At 36.6% G+C, this 26778-nt stretch overlaps 2 protein-coding genes across 7 annotated transcripts in view; one reads left to right on the forward strand and one right to left on the reverse strand.

Annotated features, from left to right (window-relative positions):
* Positions 1 to 1055: 1055 nt before the first annotated feature.
* On the forward strand, positions 1056 to 18674 carry LOC101899090 (PHD finger protein rhinoceros). Of its 6 annotated transcripts, none has more exons than XM_059119492.1 (9): positions 1056 to 1437; positions 1507 to 1816; positions 3563 to 4081; positions 4148 to 5014; positions 5082 to 5276; positions 5429 to 5648; positions 5710 to 5899; positions 5967 to 6535; positions 6608 to 18674. In XM_059119492.1, exons 4-9 carry the CDS (start codon positions 4476 to 4478, stop codon positions 17615 to 17617), a joined length of 12723 nt encoding a protein of 4240 aa, XP_058975475.1. In that variant the 5' UTR covers positions 1056 to 1437; positions 1507 to 1816; positions 3563 to 4081; positions 4148 to 4475; the 3' UTR covers positions 17618 to 18674. The 6 variants fall into 6 exon arrangements, with proteins under 6 accessions (XP_058975475.1, XP_058975476.1, XP_058975478.1 ...); XM_059119493.1 differs by having other exon boundaries at positions 1507 to 1618; XM_059119495.1 differs by having other exon boundaries at positions 1507 to 1553.
* The window catches only part of LOC101898629 (JNK-interacting protein 1), a 37986-nt gene continuing 12769 nt past the window's right edge, over positions 1562 to 26778 (reverse strand). The window contains exon 6 of the mRNA XM_059119497.1: positions 1562 to 1577. The gene's annotated coding sequence lies outside the window, so the exon portion shown is untranslated. The remainder of the gene's footprint in view (positions 1578 to 26778) is intronic.

Consider the following 26778-nt stretch of genomic DNA (forward strand, 5'->3'; position numbering starts at 1 on the left):
CTCGTGCCAAATCTGCTATTTTGATGCAAAATTTAGCTTCATTTGTGCCAGAATTGCAAGCATGTAAAAACCGATTTTCCTTTTACGATATCGAAAAAAGTGCAAAGTTAGTAGGTTCTTGCAGGTTCGGACTCAGAGCAATAGCTAGTTTATTTAAAGAGATATTTTATTAATTTATTTCATAAGCGCAATTTGAATCCCTAGAGCCAACTTCAATAAAATCGCAAAGAGACTACTCCGCAAAATCTTAGCTCCATTCTGCAAACTGGAAAACCTTTCTTTTGGCCTTTTATCTAGTAAAAGTTGTGCACAAATTAAGAAGAAAATAACCAATAATGGAGTCGAATGGTGTTCCTTATAAATAGTTAAGTCATTTTCATACAAAGTAGTAGCATATTCTGGCTTTATACCACACAAAAAAAATATTTTATTTTCAAAGCAAATGTGGGAAAAAATAATTCAATTTTTTTTTTAATTTTACTATTATTCTTTCAATTTTCGGGCTCCTCTGCCACAGAGAAAAAAATGTGTTATTTTGACAAATGAAACATGTTCTTAACTGACCTGCCTTTTTAAAACGAAAGGTAAATGTCATGTCCTGAGTTACTGAGATTGATTTTTAAGGATATTGTCACATTTTTTCTTTCTAAAGCCTGACTTACACCGGGTGCAAAATTACGAGTTTTATGAAGTTTTGTCATTTTTTTGACGCAAAATAGAAAGAATTTGCTATCTAAAGTATGTGTTTTATGACAACAAGCTCACAACTATTTTGACAGTTCGCATATTTAAGCCCTATGGAAGTCGAACGGAATTGGATTCCTTGTATTTATACCGCTATTTGATCTGGATTCCCCCCTTTCCAATATATTTGACCTTTTGAAATCCCCCTCCTAACAACCCGCTTGAATTCCAACTTTTATGCTATTTACTAACATTTTCACACATTCCCTCATTCTCTTCTCATTTTTCCATTCACAATAGCCATTTCTTCAAATACAACTCTGAATTTTGGCGAATTGATTTTGCGGCGAAATCAAAATGGAGTCAAAAATTAATAATGGCGACGACTGCAAAGACGTCTTGTAAATATTAAACAAGAAAAAAGTGTTTTTAAAGTGAAAATTAATAAAAATTTCGTGTAAAAATCGAAAGAATAACAATTTCTCTCAATGCCCTATCGATGAAATACATGGATGTTCGAGGGTATTCACTAAAAAACATAAAAATTACGGCGGCAAAAGTTTTTCTTGTCTTTTCGTGGTAAATTTTTTTTTGGGTAGAAAGAAAGAAAAAATGTAAAGAAACGTCGATAATAAAAAGAATAAAGACCACACAAAAAAAGGAAAAAAAATCAAATCTCAAGTAATTACAGAGAAAAAAAGATTGCAATACACACAACTGGCGAAAAGAATATACAAATTATGAAAAAATATGGTAAAGAATACAATAAGTTAACGTTAAAGAAATACGCAGCGGCATAAATGTTTTTTTTCGTGTCTTCAGCAAAAAGAATTGACAAAAAATAAAAAAGAAAATAACACACAGAAATGGTATGAATGGTCGGTTCGGTTGGTCGGTCTGTCGGTCAGCAGCCGCAGAAAGAGGAACGGAACGAGTGAGTGTTTTGGTGTATGATGATGATGAGTGCGAGCGTGTGTGTGCGATGATGTTGTTAACTATCGGCTTTGCTGCCAGTCGTCTCCTCGAATGTGTGTTGTTGTTGTATATGGAAGTGAAGTGAGTGTGTAAGGAAGGAAAAATCATCGGAAGAGAGGTGGCTAACTGGCGGCGGCTGGTTGGTAGCACTTGCAATGTGAGTGATTGAATTGAGTCTGGCCAAGAGGAAGACAAGCAAAAAAAAAAATAACAAGAAAATAAAAAGGCAAGAAACAGTTGTAGTAACAAACAGAAACAATACTGCCCTCCAATGAATGCAAATGTATAAAATCATTTAATTTATCATCAGCATCGTTCGAATTCGTCATTACTACTACTAAATATATGAATGTATGCGTTTGGTGTGACGTTGTCCATGTTGTTTTTGTTGTTATTTGTGGCGCTGCACAAAGTGAAAACAACAAATCCAAAAGAGAGTAAACTAAAAAGAAACAAAAAAGAAAAAAACACAAAAATATTGTTCATATGTATTTGTTGTTAACAATAAAACTAATGGCGGGAATTTGTAAGATGGTTACAATAAAGACAAAAATTTCTACTTTTACCCAACGATTTGCCAATACGACGAACCCGCGATTTCATTAATCATCGTCGTCACCATCATCAGCACCGTTGTTCGTCATATGTGAAGTAGTAAAGAGCATGAGAAACTAATAATTTACATTTGTTGTTTACACCAAGTGCTTGCTATTGTGAGAAAATTTGCATTGATTATTTTTTGCAAGAATTCATTCCTAATATCGCACATTTCATTGAGGAACAATAGGCCAAAGGCAAAAACAACATTGTATCCTCTGGTTCATAACGTGTGTACATGTGTGCAACAAACAGAAAAAAATATATATTTACATCTCCTGAGTATTGTCGTCCTAATGTGTGAATGAGTGCCGCTGTGTGTGTGTGTGTGCATGTGTAATTGACGGAGGAGCAGCATACTCTGCCTGCTTGCTGATCAATAATAGTGTAATTGTCATTAGTGGTGTTGTTATTGTTGCCATTGTTGCATGTAAATGGAATTTTTGTGTAAGGAGGGCAACAGCAATGTGTGATTAGTAATTTTTTCCATAAACCAAGAAAGTGTTTAACAAAAGGCTGGAAACCATTAAATTCTAAATAAACAGAAGTTTTCGTTGCGAAATTCCTCCTTGCTCAAATTGTATATTGTGTTCTCTATTTAAGACATTTATTTTGCTTCTTCTTCTTCTTCGTGGGTTTGTTCTCCATTTTCCCTCCCCCCACAGTTCTTTTTTTTTCACGACAATAAAGAAGACCTAATGTGATTTGTGGCGAAAAAGAAACAAGAATGACGGCGAAGAGCCAATTGCAAATGAAGAAGAAGAGTGCATTAACTCATTATTGTGAATTATCTGTGAAATGATGAAATGATTAAATTGTTTATTTTGTGGCTATTAAATAATGAATAGCAATTATTTTTATGTGCAATTTGATAAAATGGTACCAGGTTAACAACAACAACAATTTGTTTTGTACCGAATTTCATCAAAGTAAAAGAGGAGAAAAAGTGAAAAAACACAATCAACTCTATTGTGAATGAAACTGACACTAGTGCAAACATTCTCTGTACAAAATATACACACAAAATCATTTGTGGGAATGGACAACGACGTCGACGACAACAACGACGGCGTCGGCGATGAATATTGGTAGTGCACACAGAACAAGAAGGCGGAAATTGCAAAGCAAAAAAGAGCAAAGAAAAAAACGAAACGACACACACAAGAAACAATAGAAAAGAAAGTCTGTTTAAAAATACAACAATTAAGAAACGTAGAAATACAAAAATCCACTACGGATATCGTCTCCCAACTAATATACAACATTCTTCTGCAAATTGTTCTATTGTTTTCCTTTTTTTTTGTAGGAAAAGCAGCTAAGAATTATAAATTTTTCCAAAAGGAATTGTAATGCCTTGAACGAAAAGAACATTTTTTTTGACGTCTTAAGAAGAAACACATAAATATTATTAGAATCTGAAGCACACGCCTTTGCGCACAATTGCACCGTCAAATGAAACAACCACCTTACAGCAGAAGCAGCAGCAGCAAATCGCATCAATAATCAAACTAACCAACCAACCAACCAATCTTAACTAAACCCGTCAAAAGTAATTATAATTCCACAACAACATAAAAGAAGACGAAAAACGAAAAACACAAGTGAAGAAGAACGAAATACTCCAAAAAAAACCAAGTATTAATTTCTTTGGCATTAATAACATTGGAATTTGACATACTCACAAAGACTCTACGAGCTTTATGTCAATGCCGTGTGTGCGGGTGCATAGCATTGAACTCTCCCCCCAAATTGACTCCCTCCCTCCTGCTATTCTCAACGACTTGATGATATTTGATGTTGACCCAATCTTCTTTATAAATATGTAGTAAGTAGATACCTATATGGAAATAAGGAATTGGCGATTTCTTAACGATGTAAATTTTTTTTTCAGGACATTAAGCAATATTAACTCTAAAATAAACAAAAAAATATATAACATAAAATAACCAATCAACAATCTATATATCACAAGAAGAAAAACAAAATCAAGAAGAAGCAGAAGCAGCCCAGGAGTTGGAGTGGAGTATTACAATCTGACCAACTTTTTCTAAGCTCTCACACACACACATACACAAACTACAAACATTACTTTGTGGTCGATTTTTGCTTAGGCGAAAAGCAAACAGAAGCAAGAAACAATATTAATAATTTTATTAAGGAAAGGAAACAACGAAGAAGTCACAATACATGTGTTTGCCGCTGTTTAAATCACTGGAATTATGTCACAAAGAGGTAAACGCGGCAATCATTTGCATCATCCAAGACTTGATGTTGAACCACAGCCACCACCCACAAAAAGACGTAAAGGGCGGCCACCCAATAGTGGTGGCGGCGGTGGTGGTGGAGGTGTTGTGGCTGGCAGTAGTGGCAGCAATGTTGGTGGCGGTGGTAGTGGTGGCGGCCCTGGTGGGCACGGACTTATCCCGCCAACCTATAATCCTGCCTTCAATGCTGGTGGCAGTACCAGCTGTAATAGTGCATTAATATCAAGCAATACAACAACCAATACCACACAAATTGATACCGACAATCCAACAGCAGCAACAGCCAAAGCACATGCTTCAACATCAAGCGCATCAGCAGCAGCAGGTGGTGTTGATGATTCAGCCATGTGTTCCACAAGCTCTAAAGCAATGGGGGCCATACAAGCCGGTTGTTCATCATCGGCCGCAGCGTGGCAGGCAAGATCGGTGTCTGACATTAAAATGTCTAGTATATATAATCGGAGTTCAACCGAAGCACCAGCAGAGCTTTATCGGTAATGTTCAATATCCCTCGAAATTTGAAAAAATACTAATCGCTTCCATTTCTTCTTACATTTACAGCAAGGATCTCATAAGCGCAATGAAATTACCAGATTCTGAACAACTGGCCAACTATGAATATCTAGTGGTAACCGATCAATGGAAACAAGAATGGGAACGTGGTGTTCAAGTACCAGTTAACCCAGATTCCTTGCCTGAACCGTATGTTGAAGTGTTGACTGAACCTATAGTGCCACCCGCTCATGACTTTAAACTGTAAGTGGATAGATGATTAGAACTTCAAAAGAAAAAAACGCATTAATTTGGAAAAGTTCCTTGAAACATCGAATGAAACTTTTCCATCTATGCATGTGTCAGAATCTATCAACAACAACATTAATGTGCTCTGTTTTTCTCCTCCCTCGCAGTCCAAAAAACCGCTTCCTGCGCATAACCAAAGACGATGCTTACTCAACGGAGTTACATTATCTAACAAATGTTGTTGCTTTAGCTGAAAATTCCTGCTCCTATGACATTGATCAAGTCGATGAATCATGGCTTAAATTATACAATGCCGATCGTGCACAATATGGTGCTCCCTTTGCCATAAGTGAAACTCAATTTGAGCGTGTTATCGAAGAACTGGAGGTATGTGTCAATACTTTATTTTCCAATTATTTTCCAATTATTTAAATGACTTCCATTGCAGGTTCGATGTTGGGAACAAATTCAGGTTATATTAAAGAATGAAGAGGGTTTGGGTATTGAATATGATGAAAATGTCATATGCGATGTTTGTCGATCTCCTGATTCGGAGGAAGCTAATGAAATGGTTTTCTGTGATAACTGCAATATTTGTGTGCATCAGGCTTGTTATGGCATAACAGCCATACCATCGGGTGAGTAGTTAATTTTACCATTTGTATTTCTACATTTGTTTGATTTCCCTTTTTTCGCCATTCGTAGGCCAATGGCTATGTCGAACCTGTTCGATGGGCATTAAACCGGACTGTGTATTATGTCCGAACAAAGGAGGTGCAATGAAATCAACAAAATCGGGCAAACATTGGGCGCATGTTTCTTGCGCCCTTTGGATACCAGAAGTCAGTATTGGGTGTGTTGATCGTATGGAACCCATAACGAAAATATCCAGCATTCCACAAAGCAGATGGTCTTTGGTGTGCGTACTGTGTCGAGGCCGAGTGGGCGCCTGTATACAGTGTTCGGTGAAGACCTGTAAGACGGCATATCATGTTACATGTGCTTTTCAACATGGCCTGGAAATGCGGGCCATCATTGAGGAGGGTAACGCAGAAGATGGCGTTAAATTGCGTTCATATTGTCACAAACACAGTGTTAGCAAGGGTAAAAAGGAGGCCAACAAGGGCAGCTCAAGCAGTGGAAACTGTAAAAACAAATTGGGCAATAGCAATGGTGGTTCGGGCACAGAAGATGATGATTGTCGAAGGCGTAAGAGTCGTAAATCGGATATGACCTCAGAAGAACGCAATCAGGTCCGAGCAAGAAGATTACAGGTGAGTTGGAAAAGAAATTGAATGATAATTCCATATTTAACAAATATGTATACGTTTTTGTTTAATTTGCAGGAGGTTGAATCGGAATTTGACAAACATGTCAATATTAAGGATATCAGCTGCCATCTCTTCGATGTCGACGACGAAGCAATTGAAGCCATCTACAATTACTGGAAGTTGAAGAGGAAATCTCGAAATAATCGTGCCCTCATACCGCCCAAGTCAGAAGATGTTGAAATGATTGCCCGCAAACAGGAACAACAGGACATTGAAAATCACAAATTAGTTGTCCATCTGCGCCAAGACTTGGAGCGTGTACGTAATCTTTGTTACATGGTTAGTCGACGTGAGAAACTTTCTCGCTCTCTGTTCAAATTACGGGAACAAGTTTTCTACAAACAAATCTCGGTGCTAACTGAGGATAATCAAAGGGCACGCGACCAGAACGAGCCAAGTGATGAACAATTTAAGAATGCTGTCATTTATGCAAATGACGGACCAACGCTTTATGATCGCTTCTATTCTTCCGGTGATCGTAGTAAACACCAGAACACACAGTACCAAAGCTTAGAATATATTCTGGAGAAACTGCTGGGCAATGCAACCACAAATAAGAATGGACCAAAAAGTTCGAACAAAACGTCGTCGACGGCGACGACGTCAACGTCACAGCATAGTAGAGCTTCCACTTCGCCGACAAAGCGTTTAAATAAGTCATCATCAGGTGCGAGTACCTCAGGAACAACATCAACATCAACTGCGCAACAAAATTCCTCCTCTGTAACGGCGTCAACATCAACATCAGCGTCAGCATCAACGACGAAATCGCCTGCCAACAAAAAAGTTAACAATGGTGCTGTATCGGTGGGGGCAAAGGCTTCAACAAATATTCCAACAGCAGGAGAGAAAGGTTCGCTTAACACAAACAACAGGCGGCGCAGCTCTACCGGCCTTGATAAAACCTCAAAACCAGCAGCATCAAATATCACATCTGGAGGCTCCAGTACGCGGCCCCGTCTAAGCAATACCAGAACTCCAACAAAATCTAGCAAGCAATCTGCCTCCAAAAGCTCCGATGATAGTTCCAGTTCTTCGGGTAGTTCATCATCAGATGACGACGATGATTCCTCTTCCGACAATGGTTCGTCGTCGGGTAGCGGCAGTTCTTCTGGATCTGAAAGTGCTACAAGTTCAACAGAATCCGCCACATCATCTTCAAGTTGTGATGAGAAATCGCCCCGGGCTGGTGGCAAATCATCAGCTCCAAAGAAGGTGCTGCAAAATAAACGTGAAAGCTATACACGTTCGCTGGAAATGAGAGCCAAACAAAGAAGAAAGAGTACGGCAGCTCCAGAAACTGTGACGCCGCATGAATCTAAGGAAAATAAGTCCGGCAATGCCGCTGGGGCTACGTCGGTACCAGCCAATACAAAAGCCAATCGCAGTGGTGAGGGTAAAACTTCTTCTGATATAACAACCGTGCTTTCCAGTTCCAGCGATGTGGAGAATGAAGCTGAGACGGCCAAGAAAAATAAATCATCATCGTCAGTACCTGTCAACAATAAATCACAACAACAACAACAACAAACAGATAAAAACCAAACAGGAGCGGTACAACCATCTGCTGCGTTGAACAACAAGACGCCAGCAACAAGTCGAACAAAAAAGGAACAAGAAGACGAGGCCAATTCGTCGTCCACCTCATCTTCGTCGGCGTCCTCGTCAAGTGATGAAAGTCTGGAGTTAATACCTGCTAAGAAGAATAGGAAAGCATTGGCCGCTCCTAGTTCCACTGCTGGAAATGAAAGTGGCGCACAACAAAAATCCAGAAATCCCGGCAACCGCAAAGCCATTGAGCAAATCTATTCAGATTCCGATGACAGCTCTTTGGGGTCGTCTGACAACAACAAGGACAAGGAGGAGGAACGCACAGCCGAGAGTAATGTTAGCGATTCTCAGAATCAGCAAACGATACGAACGAAGGCGGCAATGAAGGAGTTTACACTGCAACAACAAACTTGTGCTAAAATACAGAAAGACAGCAATGCCACATTAACAACGGCGAAATCTGCGACGAAAAGCACAACAAGTGCTGCATCCAAAGGCAAGGACAAAGGTGAAAAATCGTCCTCCTCCACGACGGAGGGCAATAAACGAACTAGCACTTCTTCCTTGGATATGGAAAAACAACTTAAGTTTCCGGCCGATTTACTGGTTGTGCCTCAGCGGCAAGCGGCAAAGAAGGCATCGGAAAACATGCGTTCCACAGGTGCTGTGGTGGCAGCGTCTTCCTCAAGTTCGATATCATCCAGTGCGAGCAGTCAACAGCGTGACTCATCGTCGGATCTAAAGTCGCGTGATGTAAGTGCCAAAACGCAACGTGGCGGTGGTAGTGATGTTCCGAAATCCTCATCGGATGATAAAGCGGACAAATCTAAGGGGGGCAGTGCCAGTAGAACGGATGAAAAACCAAGTGCCAATAAACGTGGTCGTCCTCCAAAGAATCTAAAAGACAATGTGACGACGACGTTGTCGTCGAACGATACTAACAATACTAGTCAATCATCAACGTCCACAACCCGTGCAACAAAGGATCAATTAGCAGCATCAACCAAAGTTGAAGCGGAGGCAAAGAAAAGCTCATCCTCTTCCTCCTCCACTCCAGCAGCAGCAGCAACAGCAGTAAATGAACCACAAAATAGCGCCAAATCATCCCCAGCTACAGAAAAGGCATCACAACCTCCCTCGCCGGCCCAGAAACCTGCAGCAGCAGCAAATTCAACAACGAACGACACCATCAAATCGAATATTCTTGTCGCCTATGTTCCACAACGGCAGGCGGCAAAGAAAGCTGCGGAACAGCTTAAGAATAGCATAAAGCCTTTGGTGACCAATGCGGATGTATCAGCGACAACATCAACGGCGGCAATGGAAGATAAGGACCGTTTGAGTAGCAGTGAAAAGGATTCCAAATTGAAAACACCAGAAAATCGCCAAACCAAATCCATGCCAACGCGGCGAATGTCAGTACGAGATTCCACGCTTGCTGGCAAAGAAAAGCAGGACTCTTTATCTGCTCTTTCAACGCCGTCAAAAACAAAAGACACAACGCCAACAAGGCTAGCGAGCATTTCCCCCTCAGTGAAAACTCCAGCTGCCCCTCCCCCAGCATCTCCTTCAGCAGTTTTAGTTCCTCCGGTATCTATTGGAGAATTGCCTACAGATTCAGTTGCAGCTAAAGCTCCCATATTGTCTCCAGCCACCCCTAACAAAACGAATAATAATAACAGAAGGCGTTCCAAAGACGAGAACATTAGTGCTATACCTACCGTGCCACAAAGTACGGCAACAACGGCACCCGAGACACCAGCGACAGCAGCGACCGGGACGACGACGTCCAGTACAACTCCCAAACGTGTGCCAAGCCTGGATAAAAAGCGAAAAATTTCCGTTACATCCAGTTCGGGCAGTGATACAAGTTCCTCCTCTTCATCTTCCGATGGAAGTGAAGACAGTTCTAGCAATACCGATAGTAGTTATACCACTTCCTCGTCAGATGATGAGGCCAGCGAACCTGAAGAAAAAGAAACGGCGTCTAAGCGACCGGCAGCAGCAGCAGCAGCAACCGCAACACCAACAGCAGTTTCGGCCAAACGGAATCTTCGAAAGTCATTGGACAGCAGGCAAACGGCGGCGGAATCCATTGCCACACCTGTGACGGCGGCTACATTACCTCCACCTTCCACGCCCAAGTCATCACCCAAAGTGTCACCACAAAAGCAGCTTAGACGTAATACCAGCACGACAAGCACAAGTAGCCTGGCTACAAACAGCGGCGATGATCAGCAACTGTCGGACACAAATACCAGCAGCATACAGACGCGACGCAAATCAGCTCTGCAGGAAGAGGAAAGGGCCCTTAAGCAGCTTAATTTGGACAAGAAACTGGCATCCGATATGATGGCGGTGGCCATGGATACAAGTGCAGTACCAACAACACCAACATCACCTTCCCTAAAGTCCAACGACTTGTCATCATCTTCGCCTTTGAAAACAGCATCTTCATCAACTCTATCTAGTCCCTCCCCTGCCGTACATGACCATCCCAAACAAGATGAGCTATCTACACAGCCGGAGGCTCCAACGCCAACAACAACAGCAAAATTAGCAGATACGAGAACTTCGGAAACATATGATACGCAATTGGACCTAGTCCACGATAAAATCACAGAATCCCAACAAACTGGAGCAATGGAATCGCTTATAGATAAACGTTCCGAGAAACCCAGCCAGTCAGTGACAGAAACTCCTCCTCCACCTCCCACAAATCTAGCAGAAAATGATATCGAAATCATTGATAAAGAAAAGAAAGCTGAGCCAGAACAGAGCATTGATGATGGACAGCAAAGGAACAGTCTTCTGGCGACGGACAAGGCTGCTGATGAGAGCGGAAACACAAGAGGTGACATACCTTCTGAAAGACCAACTGCTGCCAGCGTCGTTTGTTCCGACGAATGTTCCGAGGTACCCATGGACATTGATGAGGAGCTAACTACGGCTCCCACAAACACCGCCTTGCCACCAGGCGCTGCCAATCGTTCACCCGCTAAACTTGATGATCTAGTCGATTTAGATGATCGTCCGCCAGCCGCACCAATGCCTGCCTCACCGCCACCTGCACACCACCACCTCCACCATTCGTCGTCGTCAACATCCTCATCATCTTCGACAGATGATGAAATGTCCAATGCCAGTGATGAGGAAAATAAATCGCAACGCAAACGTAAAGTTCGCAACCGACGAAGGCGTACACGACCCGGCAGTCCGCCCATGTTGGCCGAGGAAGAACATACCCATCATACACAGCATCTGTTGAACGAAATGGAATTGGTCAGGGCACTGGAAGAGGAGCGTAAAAATGAATTGGCTGCTGCCAATGCCAATAGTGCCAAGTATTCAGCATCTTCATCTTCGCCGGCGGTTATTGCGCCAGAGCCACCAGAAATCATAGATCTGGATTCAAATTCCAATTCGGCGGAAGGTGTATCAGCAACGGCCACACCAAAAGAGTTGATGCCCACATCTGCAGAGACTGTGGCAAAATCGGCGGTAGACACCCCACCCAAAGCAGCGGCCAGTTCTTTGGTGATTCCTGATGTAAATCTGCTAAAAGAATCTCAAATTCCTCCAACACCTGTTTCCAATGCCACACCAACAACACCGTCTGCTTTGTCATTGCTGCAAACCTCCAATCTGGACCTACCCACAACTATCAACAACAACAATGCCAACAACACACTGAATCCAACGGTGGCAAACTCTGTCCTTGAAAGTGCCCACCACCCCATTGTGGACACCATACTCGATTTGGAGGACAATGCCCAAAAGAAACAACAAGACAAACCGCCCACACTTGGTTTCTCCGCCAATGATCTGCTTAACTTTGGCAGTCACAGCGTGGGCCAGGTGGGCGAAAGTCTGACAAGCCTCCTGACGGGAGGTGGCAAGGAATTGACAGCCGAGGATAGTAGCCAGGCCACAATGAACCTATTGGAAAAGCTAAGGAAAACCAAACGCAGTCGCAATGAAGATCCCAAAGAGCCAGATCTCATGTTGCCACCACCCACGCCAGCCATACCATCGGTGTTTCCCTTTCACAATGCCGCTGATCCTGAGGATATTATTCATGTGCAGAAAGAGAATGCCTTGTCTGGTTTGGATACACATTTCCCAGATGCTGGAGCACAGCAAACAGCGGCAGGCCCTCTGGACGGGGTAGCCGGCAATAATATGCAACAGGTGATTGGTTCCTCGCCAAATACCGGTACACCAGGTGGGGTTAATAATTCGGCGGTTATGTCTGCGGCAGCATCCTCAAATAAGGATACGGGCCTAAGTCTATTCGGAAGTTTAAGCACAAGTGTTCCGGAGGCCAATACGCCTGGTCAAATGCCGCAATTACCTAGCAATGCCTTGAATTATCTAGAGGGTAATGGCAATGAATTGCAGCAACCACCAACACCGCAACAACAGCAGCAGCAGCAGAGGACACCTCAAATGACTCCCATATCGCCCATGCAACAACACACACCCACACATCATATGCCTGGCCAGGCGGGCACCACTCCCAACTCAAATTATAATCAACAACAAACACCACTTACACCCAACCAGCAGCAGCAACAACAGACTTCCTCCAATGTGGCCGAGCTTACATCGCTCATGCAAAAGGAATTGGCCTGTTCCACGCTTGGCAAATCGCTGGGCATTGAAAGTTTTGGACAAAAACAATCCACTCAACAGCAGCAGCAACAACAACAGCAGTCATCAATACACAGTTCAAATAGAATGTCTTCCGGCTCAAATTCTCTGACCACAGCTAGCGCGACGCCAGACTTTGTGGACTTACATGCTGCCGCCACGGCAGCCGCTAAGGACAATCTCGATTTCACCAGCTCAGCATCGGTGGGCAGCAACAAATTGGTGGTGGACTGCGATTTCGATGAAAACACACGCATGCAATCACCCTACACCATGCAGGGCACCCGTATGTGGAATGAAAATGATTTGATAGCTGCCAGGCGTTCAACATCCCCCAGTTCCGTTTCCGAATCCAACGATCAGGCTCCAACATTAGATTTACAGCAAACCTCTCAGCAGCAGCAGCACACACCGCTACAGCAGCAACATCAAATGTCTGGCAGCGGTGGTCACATTCAGCAAAGTCCTCACATGCAACAACAACAGCAACAGGGGGGTCCCATTGGCCCCAATATGTTGCAAGGCAATGCCAATAACGCCATGAACAATGCCATGCAGGGTGTAACCAATTCCTCGCCAAATTGTAAAAATAGTTTCTTTAATGCCCTCAATAATTTTGGCCTCGCATCTACAAACTATGGCCAACAACAACAGCAGCAGCAACAACAGCACTCCCAACAGCAGCAATCACCCATGGTTAATGGCATTGATTCCATGATGTATGGCCAGCAGGGATACAATACAACACCTGGCAGAACACCCACTAGTCAAACCACTCCACAGCAACAAATGGCTACCAATATTCCATCTGCTAGCCAACAGTATAATGGTTCCGTAACTGGAATGTTTCATGACAACACTGCCGCTGCGACGGCGGCCAACATGTCAGGCATGAATCAAATGCCGTTTGCTTCAGCCAATAATGCTGGTGTTATGTATCCCGCTGGACCGGGAACAGGTGCTCAACAACAGCAGCAGCAGCAACAGTCACGTCCTACCAATGATATCTTCGGTACAGCATCCAACACCACTGCAGCCCTTGGCCCAGCAAATACTTCTGCCGGACAGTATGGCGGGGCCGCTTTCACGTCTTCCACACATAATCTTGCCTTGACCGCAGCAATTGTTGGAGTCTCGGGACCTGGTAGTCTACTCGATCATAATTCGCCGCGTCAACAGCAGCATCATCACCATCATCAAATGCAGGCAGCTGCTCAGCAGCAACAACAATTCAATCTAACATCGCCCAGCAATGTGAATGTCGGTGTGCCGCCGGGGCCTTTTAATAATCTGCACATGAACAGCTGTGGGCCGGAAGGTATGCTTACGCCAAACCAACAGCAGCAGCAGCACCCATCTTCCACTCATACCACACCCACCAAGGGCGATTCTCCCTCCAAGGGCAGTCGCTCATCGTCCCGCTACAATCAACAGGGTGCCCAACAACAGCATCCACGGAACTCACATAAATCCCCACAAATTGGTCAACACAAATCGCCCGGCAAGTCACCGCGTCAAATGGAATTGTTGAGCAAACAATTACAACAGCAGCAGCAGCAGCAGCAGCAGCAACAACAACAACAACATGCCGCCCTGGGCCAGGAATACTCGACAGCAAGCAGCACCACAACAAAAGCACCCAAATATGATCTTATGACCCATACCTTGGCGGGTAAACCAAGGCAAAGGGCACCACGTGGTACGGGTGCCGGATCGCGGGGTCGAGGTCGAGGAAGGGGCCGGGGTCGTGGCGCCAGCGTTGCCAATTCCATTATACCCACATTGCCATTGACCATGAACGATTATGTGAGCTCCGACAATTTGGTTGGAACACCCTTTGAGTTCAGCTATGAAGAGGAAATGGCCACACCTGGTATGGAAAATCTACAATCCCTACGAGATCGTAGACGTTCATTCGATTGCCGCAATGCCCACAATACGGATACCCAAAAATATCGTAGTCCTGGCTATAAGGTTAGAGGTGGCAACAGCAGTATTATGCCGCCCGGAACAACGGGCAATTCCCAGACAACTGTCCCATCCGCCTCGAATGCTAATGCCACGGGCAATGACACATCATCGTTGGTGAACTGTGGCAGCTCTTTGAAGAGCTCCAGCAACAGTTCCAATCTGCACAGTATAGTACCGCCCATCATGCCAGGACCTGTGGACATGCGCACCTATAATCTTGCATTCGAACCACAACATTCCAGTGCCTCACAAGAAGCATACAACAAGAATTTGTTGGGAGCTTTTGATTCGGGCACGGCTGATCAGACATTGTCGGAGTTTGACGAAGAAGACGAACGGGAATTCCAATCGGCTCTGCGGGCCACCGGAACCACAACATCAATGAACACACAGAAACCTGCGCCAATAACAACCCCTGCCTCGACTGCCAATACAGTTCCTGTTACAGCCTCAAACTCATCCTTGCTTACTGGCAATAACAGCATGGATTCCAATAGCCTAAAGGCAACGGGAGGAGCAACAATAACGGGTAACGTGTCGACGGCGGCGGCGGCAGCCCTCAGTCTCATAGCCAACACCACCTATACAGAAACATTACAGACATCAGCTATTTGTGCTACATCGGCCTCCTCTGTCGTCGCCTCAGCAGTGGGTGTGGGCTCTGGACTTGAACTGAGCAGCGGCAGCGTGAATACCACCACCTCAAATCTCACCTCGACCACAACTACCACCATATGTTCGGCGGAACTGGTCAACGATTTGCAAACCTCAATGGAAACCACCTCTGAAGATGTGTCCATAGACTCCGATACCACCTTGACCACCAAAGCCTCATTGTCCGATGCCAAAAATCAATTGAAGTTGAAAATTAAAGGTCCCCTGGCATATCCTGATATGTACAATAGTTCCTCAACTCTGACCCATTCCTCGACGGCAGCTCAGGCGAGTATGAGCAATGTCCAGTCCATGGTGTCGGCCACCACGGTTATAAGTGCCTCCGTTAGTGGCAGTGGCACCAACTCCCGTCGTATGCGCAAGAAGGAACTGCTTAGTTTATATGTTGTGCAAAAGGACAATAATGGTGATGATTCCTCCTGCGGCCTGCCTCCAACCGACTCTAGTCTTATGTCCAATTCTATGGAGGTGACACGCAAGACGGATAGTGTTTGCAGCGAAGTGGATGAATACGGATCGGAGGCAGCTGGAGGAATGACCACGACGGCTACGTCTAGTAAGAGATTTAAGAAAACATCTAGTCGGGAATTACGTTCCCTGGATTCGATGGCGGGCGAGGGTGATTTAAATTCGCTGGGCCTATCATCGGGAGTGGATGGTCGTAGACGTAGTGCCTGCTCATCGGGTAGCACAGAGAACAGTGGTAAATCGGGGGCAGCGGGTAGTGCGGGTAAACGACGAGGCCGCAGCAAGACTGTCGAAGGAGCTGACGAGGAACCTGCTCCCAAGCTAAAGATCAAAATTCGAGGACTGGGCGGAGGCGACGGCAATGTCAGTGCCACGGCCACAGTCGGTAGTTGTGAGACTAGTTTTAACAGCCACGAAGTCTCAAGGCGTTCCGTGGCCTGTCCACCCAAGAAACGACTCACCTCCAATTACACGCCCACACTGGAGGCATTGATGCGCGACTCGATGAACTATCGTGATCAGGTAATGCAGGAGTTCGGCGGCGATGAAGAGGAACGTAGCAGACGTTCGGCCAGTAATGTTGGTGCCTTGAAGTCCTATGCCGAAGTCAGTCCCCCACCGCCGGCCAAGAAGGCGAAATCATCAAAACCCAAAAAGGATAAAAAGGAGAAGAAACGTCACAAAAATCGGGGGGACACTGATGACAATGCCAGTCTCATATTCGGTGGCGGTCTCAACAGCAATAGCATGACCACAACACTGATCGAGCAACCGATTAGTGCCTCTCCAGGAGATCCGCCAAAGTTGATATTGCGCATCAATAAACGTAAGGCCGAGTCCACAGCCACAGATACCAGCCTCTCATCACCGGCCACCGGGCTCAATGCCGGCGGCCAGTCGGGTGCCGCCAATCCAGTGGATGAACCACCTGCAGCCCCCATACGCCTTAAATTGGCACGTGTTTCCGATGGTGGAGTCTATGTGATCGGCGATAAGAAACGTAAAAAAGGCAAGAAAAATATCTCCCCCGCCTCCACAGAAGAGCTGACAACAACCAACACCAACTCGAATACCAGTTCAGCAATGCACCAACCTATGTCGTCGTCGTCGCACACAACCCTGGTCGTGCCGCATACCAATACCAGCACAGATTTTGCCAAATTCGCCGAGGATGCCAATGCAAGTGCCAGTATGAATTCACCGCATGTGGCCACCTACAGTCATTATAGCAATGAACCACCCGCCTCTTCACTGATGTTGCGAGCCGAATCGGATGTGGCCAAAGATTCGAGTACACCTTCGCCGTGTCTGGTGATCGATTCATCGAATACGGCAAGTTCCATGCATGATCCGAATGGACCTAACATGGATGCCAATAGATCGCCGGTCATTACGCCCACACCAATGCATCAAGGATCAATATTGGCAGCTGCAGGTGGTGGGGGTGGTGCACATTGCAATGATAATAGCAATAGTCAGTCATCATCGGCCCTTAGTAGTCATACTCATCTGAGCCATTCAAATTCCAATTCAATGATGAGCAATACAGCTGGTGGCAAAAATCTGCAGCAGCAGCATCAGCATCACCACAGTAACAATAACAGCAACAGTAACAACAGCGGTGGCAGTAGTAGTGGTGGTGGTGGCGGTAATAGTTCCAATGGTGGTGGTATTATATCACTACCCAAGGACTGTGAGGTTAGATGATGAAGGCGTTAAAGGGTAACAGATGACAGCCAGCCAACTAGCCCGGAAACCCAAAGTGCCCATTATGTGGAGGAACAAATGAAGAACGAACCAACCAACAAAGCAACCAACCAACCGACCAACCATCATCGTCATCGTCACTTAGATGAATTCTCTATTCCAAATTGTTAATATATTTTAAGTCTTAGAATATTAGGCTCTAGATGCCTAAACTAAAACAAAAAACACACACACATACCCCCCCATGTATATAAAACATAGAATTGTGAAATGAAACCCCCACCCCAATCCATAAGAAAAACTCCTTCTGCCTCGCCCTATGCGTCCCCTCGCCCATCCACCCTGCCTGCCCAAAGGTATGAGAGTGATGTGTTGTTTTGTATAAATTATTTTGATATTGTTTTTTAATTAATTTATTTTTGTTTCAAATGTTGTTGTGTGTATGAGAGATAGAGAGAGAAAAAAAAGAAAAGGATTGTGTGGAATTGAAAATATATATATATATATTTCTTATTAATTTTTAAATTATGATCATTATAGATGCCAGGAAAGTGTGCTTAATTTTGAGACATTTTGATTTTTGAAAACATCATCATTTTATGGTGGGTTAAAAATGCTTCATTTATTTTTCCCCTACAACTTAAAATTGAGGATTGAAAAAAAGAAGAAAGTAGTTTTTGTTGTCCTTTTTTTTAAATTGAGATCTTTGTCGAAACTGAGCATAGCTTTACTTTGTGTATTTATAATGATTTGTATCCCTATTTTTTTTTATTAGAAGTGAACTCAAGATTATATATAAGAATTGCATTTGATGCAATGTTTTCTTTATTATTATTTTTATTTTTCTAATTTAAATCAGCTACAATGTAAAAATAATACTGAATTTATTTTTAAGGTTTTATTCGGAGGACTGTACAAAGATGATTTTAATTTTTAGACAACTTTTGAACATTTTTTTTAAAACTGTATTCTAATGATTTAGTGCAATTATAGTAATGATATAATAAATTGAAACAAATGTGTATTTGTTTATTTTAAAAAGAAATAATAATTGAAATTTGCGGTATTTTACTTTTTGGCCATTTTTTTCTTGATTGAATAGGATCCGGTTGTGTTACCGAAGCTCCGTTGGACGGACGTGTCATTTTAAAATGGAATTCGTTGAAGACAATTCATTTTTTTTTACAAAAGACAACAAATTAAATAAACAAAATAAAATATTAAATAAAATAATAAAAAACTAATGTCTGAATAAAAAATAAATAAATTAAACAATATATAAATGAAACATAAAATTTATAAGATAAAAAACAATTAAATAAAAAATAATAAAATAAAAAATAATTAAATAAAAAATAATAAAATAAAAAAAAAATTATAAAATGAAAAATAATAAAATAACAAATAATAAAATAAAGATTAAAAAATAAAAAATAATTAAATGAAAAATAATACAATAAAAAAAAATTAAAATAAAAAAATAATTAAATAAAAAATAATAGAATAAAAAATAATTAAGTTAAAAAGTAATAAAATAAAAAATAATAAAATTAAATATATAAAATAATATAAAACTAATGACTGAATAAAAAATAAATGAATTAAACAAAATATAAATGAAACAAAAAATTTATAAAATAAAAAATAATTAAATTAAAAATAGTGTAATAAAAATAATAAAATAAAATAAAAAAAAATTAAACAAAAATTAATAAAATTAAAAATTAATTAATTAAATACAAATATTAAATAAAAAAATAATTAAATAATAAGGAAAAAGAAATAAATAAAAAATAATTTAAAAAATAATTAATTAAATGATAAAATAAAAAATAATAAAATTAATTAAATAAAAACTATAAATAAAAAGATAATTAAATAATAAAATAAATAAATAAAAATTAATTAATTAAATGATAAAATAAAAAATAATAAAATAAAAAAAATAATAAAATAAAAAAAATAATAAAATAGAAAATAATAAAATGAAAAATAATAAAATAAAAAATAATTAAGTTAAAAATAAAATAATAAAAAATAATTAAATAAAAAATAATAAAATAAAAAATAAATTAATTAAAAATTAATAAAATAAAAAATTAATTAATTAAATAATAAATAAAAAATAATTAAATAATAAAATAAATAAATAAAAAATAATTAATTAAATGATAAAATAAAAAATAATAAAATAAAAAAAAAATAATAAAAAAAAATAAAATGAAAAATAATAAAATAAAAAATAATAAAATAAAAAGTAATAAAATAAAAAATAATTAAATTAAAAATAAAATAATAAAAAAATAATTAAATAAAAAATAGTAGAATAAAAATTAAAAGTAATTAAAAAAAATAAAATAATAAAAAACTAATGACTGAATAAAAAATAAATAAATTGAACAATATATAAATGAAACAAAAAATTTATAAAATAAAAAATAATTAAATTAAAAATAATATAATAAAAATAATAAAAAAATAATTTAATAAAAAATAATAGAATAAAAAATAATAAAATAAAAAATAATTAAATAAACAATTATGAAATAAAAAATAATAAAATAAAAAATAATCAAGCAAAAATTAATAAAATAAAAAATAATTAAATAAAAAATAACAAAACAAAAAATAATAAAATAAAAAAAAATTACTGAAAAATACTTATTATTTTAAAATTGTTGTGAATAAAATAAAATAAACGAATATATAATAAACACATGTAATAATAAATAAACAAAAATATAAATAAATAAAACAATAAGTAAGTGTGAAAACAAATTATAAATAAATATAATAAGAATAATAAAATAAATAAAAAACATTGGTAAAAATAACAAAATTATACATTAAAAAAAAAAAAATTATAAATTAAATAAAACTGCAATAAAACATAATTTAATTGAAATCATTTTTTTTTTCATTTAAAAATATTTTAACAAAAACAAAATATAAATGAGTGAAATGAATTTAATAACAAAATAAACAAAGTAGCAAATAAACCAAATTATAAATAAATAAAAAAAAAATAAAAATAAATGAAATAAAATTAAAAATGAATAAAATAAAATTAAAAATAAATAAATAAAATTAAAAATAAATAAAATAAAGATAAAAATAAATAAAACAAAATTATAAATAAATGAAATAAAACCGAAATGGAATACAATTTAATTGGAAAATATTATATTTTACTGGAAAAGTATTAATTTTCAACGAACAAAATATTATTTTTCAAATTAACTTGTCTGTTTTTTTTTAAATTTAAAGATTTTTATAAAGAAAGTTTAAAAAAGTATAAATTTTTTTCATAAAATATTTAATAATTTAAAATAAATTGTTGTTTTTAGAAAATAATAAGTAATAATAAATAAATAATAATGAAATAAAAAATAGTAAATAAATAAAATTATAAATATATAAAAAAATAATAAATAAATAAAATAAAAAAAATATGAGACACAATTGAAATGAAAACAATTTTGTTTTATTGAAAAATATGATATTTTTGGGAAAAAGTATTAATTTACAAATGAACAAAATCTTGTTTCATATTTTTTATTAAATTTTAAAATTTACTTTTTTGGAAAAAGATTTTGTTTTCAAGAAAGTTTTAAAATATATGCATTTTTTAATAAAATATTACTTTATAAAAAATATTGTTTAAATTTTTACAAAAATATAAATAAAAAAATAAATAAACGATAAAAAATAAATAAGAAATATCTTAAATTATAACTTTTGAATAAAAAATTCTTTTGAAAAAAAATTAAAAATAAAATAAATAATTAAATAAAAAATATATAAATAAAATAAATAATTTAATGAAACATAAATTACAATTTTTTGAATAAAAATTTGTTTTGAAAATAAAAAATAAAATAAATAATTAAATAAGTAAAAAATATATAATTAAAACAGTATATAAAAAATTAGTAAAAATAAAATATATATATAAAAAATAAATTAAATTATAATTTTTTGAATAAAAACTTCTTTTGAAAAAAAAGAATAAAAATAAAATAAATAATTTAATAAAAAATAAATTAAATCATAATTTTTTGAAAAAAAAATTCTTTTGAAAAAAATAAATAATTAAATAAGATATAAAATATATAAATAAAAAATAAAATAAAATATATAAATAAAAAATAAATTAAATTATAATTTTTTGACTTCTTTTGAAAAAAAATTAAAAATAAAATAAATGAAAAATAAAAAAAATATTTTTATAAAAAATAAAATATATAAATAAAAAAATTTAAAATATCAATATACAAATATTTTTCAATTTATTTTAAAAATAAAAAGTACTTTTTTTTCAAATAATTTATTTTTTTATGCGGAACATTTTTTCATTAATTTTTTCTTTTTATTATAATTATTACATTTTTTATTTGATTGAAAACAAAAGATTATAAATATTTAAACCATAAAAAAATAATATAAATATTACATTTCTTTATTCAGAATATTGTTTTTATTGAAATTATAAGATTTCAAATATTGTATTCATAAAACAAAATATTCTTTATTATAAATTATTTTAATTTTTTTTTCAAAATATTCTTTTTGGAAAGTAAAAGATTACAAACATATACCACAGGAAAATATTTTTGTTGTTATTATAAATTGTAAATTTTTATTCAAACTATTTTATTTTAAAATAATTTTTTTGTGGCTCAAAATTTATAATAAAAAATTATAAATATTTTCTTTATCGACAAAGTAATTACTTTTAAGTAATCTTTTACTTAAAGAAACATTGAAATAAAAAATGATATTTTATAAAAAAATATTAGTTGTGACAAAATGTTTTTTTTTTTTTAAAGAATGTTTATATTTTTATTTTATTTTATTTTTTTGTATTTGAAATTTTATTTTTTTAAAATTAATTATTTATTATTTAAAATAATTTATTATTTATATTACATAAAATCCTCTGAGAAGTCCTCAAAAGAAAACCTTAAAAATAAATATAATTATTATTAAGCATTGTAATCTGTTTTAGAAAAACAAAAAAGCAAATATCTTGAGTTCCAATTTTTTTCTTTTTTTAACATTTTACTTAAAAAAATTATCATAATACTCTTAAAACTATTATTTAAAAATTTTATTTAACCACTGTTATAGTATTGCTGCATGTAATTGAAAGTATATCGTTTGTAGTTTGAAATCTATGTCTTATTCCTCAATGGGATCAAAATGGGTTGCTATTTCTCATAAGATTCTTCTAATTTTCAAAAAGTCCAATCTAGTTGCTTCTAAATTCAAACGATATACTTAATCTTACTTGAGAATATGTTATGGGTTTCCTATTGCCAAGAAGCTTTAAGCTTTAACAAAGTTTTATGTTTTTTTTTTAATTCGAAAACCGAAATATGCGAATTAAAAAAATTTAAATAATATTTTTTTCTGAAGAATTTTTATGATATTCCACATAAAAAGGTAAAAAACAAATCTTGTTTTGTAAAATACTGATGTGAAAAAATAACAAGCTTTTAGCAAAAATTTATATAATTTTTTTTTATATATAGAATTCTATCTACATATACAATAAATATCAGCTAGCAATCATTGAAGAAACAATACATATATATATATATGTATATAATTAAATACAAAACATACATACACAAATACGTTACAAACAAAACAAAGAAGACCCCCACATTTATGACCCTCTTTCTATATCCTCTGTCCAAATCTATCCTTCTTTTCCTCCTCCTCCTTCCTTCTATCAAGACTTTCTCTGTATATATTTAAGTAATTGAATTGAAATTAATTTTGAAATGAAAAAAAACAAATAATGAAAGATAAATCACATAATAATAACAATAGTTTAAATAAAACAAAACTAGTTTGTAATAATTTAATAAACCAAGCGACAAGAGAATTCCAAAACATTAGTATATATTTATTTATATATACCAAATCAAAAAGAAAAAACGAAAATCTAAACAAAAGAGGGACAAAAACAAAACAAATTGAGAAAAAAAGCAAATACGCCCACTCACATATATATATATATATATACATTGTATATATTGATAAGATTATTATTGTATATGAATAAATAAATAAATACATCTATATATAACTTTTTAGATTCTAGTTAGATTAACTTGTACATGTGTATATATTTATAATATTATTGAAAAAAGAAGAAGTCTTTTTTTAATTTTTATTATTATTATTTTTTTAAATGTGTAATTGATCGTTGAATTTCAAAACAAAAACATAAACCAACAAACCAGCAAATATTATTGTCAAAGAACACACACACAAACAAAAAACAACATAAACTGGAGAACGCATTGATACATATTTTATTATTATTATTATTAATTAATTAATATTATTATTATTGTAAAAGGATTATTATTATAAAAACAAAATTATATCATAAGTTTAGCATAAATTAAATTAATAAAAAGAAATCAAGATGAAACAATTGAAAGAAAAAAAAAATAAATAAAACAAAAAAGCCTTATTAACAAAGAAAACAAACAACAAATTTATATTTCCAATATTTTTTTGGTTTTGAGTTGATTTCGAAGACACTTCCTGCATGGACTGATGGATCCCAAAAAATAAATTTTTTTGTGAAGGCATTAAGATCTAATATTTTTAAAATCTCCATATATAAGAGGGTTGTCTTAAAGGCATATTTCTTCAGATCTAGGTGAACTTGATTTTTTTCTTTGAGTTGGACTATTACGACCCAATAGAGCTGAATTCGGTAAAGGTACTTTGTCCAGATAACACTGTGCAATACAAAAAAAGTAATTATAGGAAAAAAAGCCCAGCAGATTATGAAAGTAGTAGTTTCGGCGTTTTTTTAAAGTTAGATCGAAAATTAAGTTTTTTTTTTTTTTTTAAAATAATTGTTTTTTGAAATTTTCGGCTTACATTTTTTGCATATACAGGGTAAGATGAAAAAACTGCAACCAACTTTACTGCTGTCATTTTAAGCCATTCGCCCGACAGCTGTTAAAATTATTCCAGTGACAGCTCACTATATTGTTTACAAGCGTACAAAAGCATTTTGGTGAGAATTTTCCAGAAAACAAGTTATTCGTGATGGAATTCAAGCGTGATAGCGTGATTTCTCTATACTTGACTGGAAAACTACAAGTGGCTATCGTTAGAGCACTCCAGCATTTAAATGTGAATAAATGTTTTGTGTTCCTTACCATCGCTCGTTATCGTGATACTGATAGCATAGCCAGTAGCGACGTCAAGGAAGTGGACGGAAGAAAACAGCAACATCAGCAGGAATGGTTCGAAAAATAAAGAAGCGATTTGATCGTAACCCGCGTCGCAGTGGCCGAAAATGGCTCGTGAGCTGAACATATCGCAATATTTCATTCGGCAAATATTGAAAGATGAGCTCGGGGTAAAGCCATTGAAATGCCAAAAAGTGCAAGAACTTACACCGCAAAAGAAAGAAAATAGACTCAAAAGAGCTAAAGAACTGCTTCGCTTGGCCGAAAGTGGTGAACTACCGAATTTGGTTTTCTCAACAAACAAGCAAAATGATCGTGTTTTCTTGGCAAAGAGGTCAGCTGAAAATGTGCACCTTCGGTTTACCATCAGAACTCGAGCGCCGGCCATGGTGATGGTGTGGACCGCAATAACAGGTCGCTCTCCGCTCGTATTAATCGACTGTGGCATCAGAATAAATGCCGAATATTATCGCGAAAATATTCTGGAGGGTGCATTAAAGCCTTGGTCTAGTTTTTGATACTAATTTGAATGCTGTTTCTATTCCTTAAATAAAAAAATAAAACTGAGCCAAAAAGTTATAAGTTTAAATTACTGCAGCAAAAAAAAAAAAAAAAAAAAAAAAAAAAAAAACGAAGCTCTAAATAAAACAAGGCTTCGGTTGAAAAAAATTATTGCAAGAAAATCCGTAAAATTTCAGAACATCACTTCGTGTGAACGACCATTCTTTTCAAAACATCACTTTTTGCAAACGACCATACTTTCTAACACGTCACTTTGTGTGAACGACCATACTTTCCAAAATATCACTTTGTCCAAACGACCATACATTCTAACACGTCACTTTGTATGAACGACCCTACTTACCAAAACGTCACTTTGTGTAAACGACCATACTTTCAAGCATGTCAGTTTGTGTGAACGACCATTCTTTTCAAAACATCACTTTGTGCAAACGACCATACTTTCTAACACGTCACTTTGTGTGAACGACCATACTTTCCAAAATGTCACTTTGTGCAAACGACCATACTTTCTAACACGTCACTTTGTGTGAACGACCATACTTTCTAAAACATCACTTAGTGCAAACGACCATACTTTCCAAAACATCACTTTGTGCAAACGACCGTACTTTCTAACCGTCACTTTGTGTGAACGACCATACTTTCCAAAATATCACTTTGTGCAAACGATCATACTTTCTAACACGCCACTTTGTGTGAACGACCATACATTCCAAAACGTCACTTTGTGTAAACGACCACACTTATCAACACATCACTCTGTGCAAACGACCATACTTTCTAACAAAATAAATTATAAATAAATTAAAATAATTAAACATTTCACTTAAATGTCCATTCAAGAGTAGAAAACAAGTAAAAAAGCTGTAAGTTCGGCCGGGCCGAACTTTGAATACCGTCCACAATTTGGTACAAATTTGGCAAATTTTCAAAAAATTAAAATCCATTAAGAATTCTTTTAAAATCTTAAAAATACCGAATGTAGCCGACGACATGGACCGCCGACGTGGACCTGCATACGCAACTTTTTTCATAATCCCGCACAGACAATTTTCTGGCATAGGCTGTAGTATTTATTACGAACTTCAAATGCGAAATTTGAAACAATTCCGGTGAATCATGTCGCTAAGATCATCAAAATACCGAATATCGGGAGGTATCGTTATATGGGGCCTATATGAAAATGTGGACCTACATGGCCCGTTTACGAATTTAACCTGCCTACTGGCAAAATAAACATGTCTGCAAAATTTTAGCCTTCTATCTCGATTTGTTCGAAAGATAGCGTGATTACAACAGACAGACGGACGGACATCCCTAAATTGATATAGAATTTTACGCTGATCAAAAATATATGTACTTTGTTGGGTCTTACATGAGTATTTTGAGGAGTTACAAACGGAATGACAT

The sequence above is a fragment of the Musca domestica genome, unplaced genomic scaffold (genome assembly GCF_030504385.1).
Source record: "Musca domestica strain aabys unplaced genomic scaffold, Musca_domestica.polishedcontigs.V.1.1 15, whole genome shotgun sequence".
Lineage (NCBI taxonomy): Eukaryota > Metazoa > Arthropoda > Insecta > Diptera > Muscidae > Musca > Musca domestica.

Coding starts and splice junctions, on each gene's coding strand:
- LOC101899090 (XM_059119492.1), top strand. CDS start 4,476: ATGTCACAAAGAGGTAAACGCGGCAATCATTTGCATCATCCAAGACTT. Junction 5,015..5,081: donor GCACCAGCAGAGCTTTATCG/GTAATGTTCAAT, acceptor TTACATTTACAG/CAAGGATCTCATAAGCGCAA. Junction 6,536..6,607: donor TCCGAGCAAGAAGATTACAG/GTGAGTTGGAAA, acceptor TTTAATTTGCAG/GAGGTTGAATCGGAATTTGA.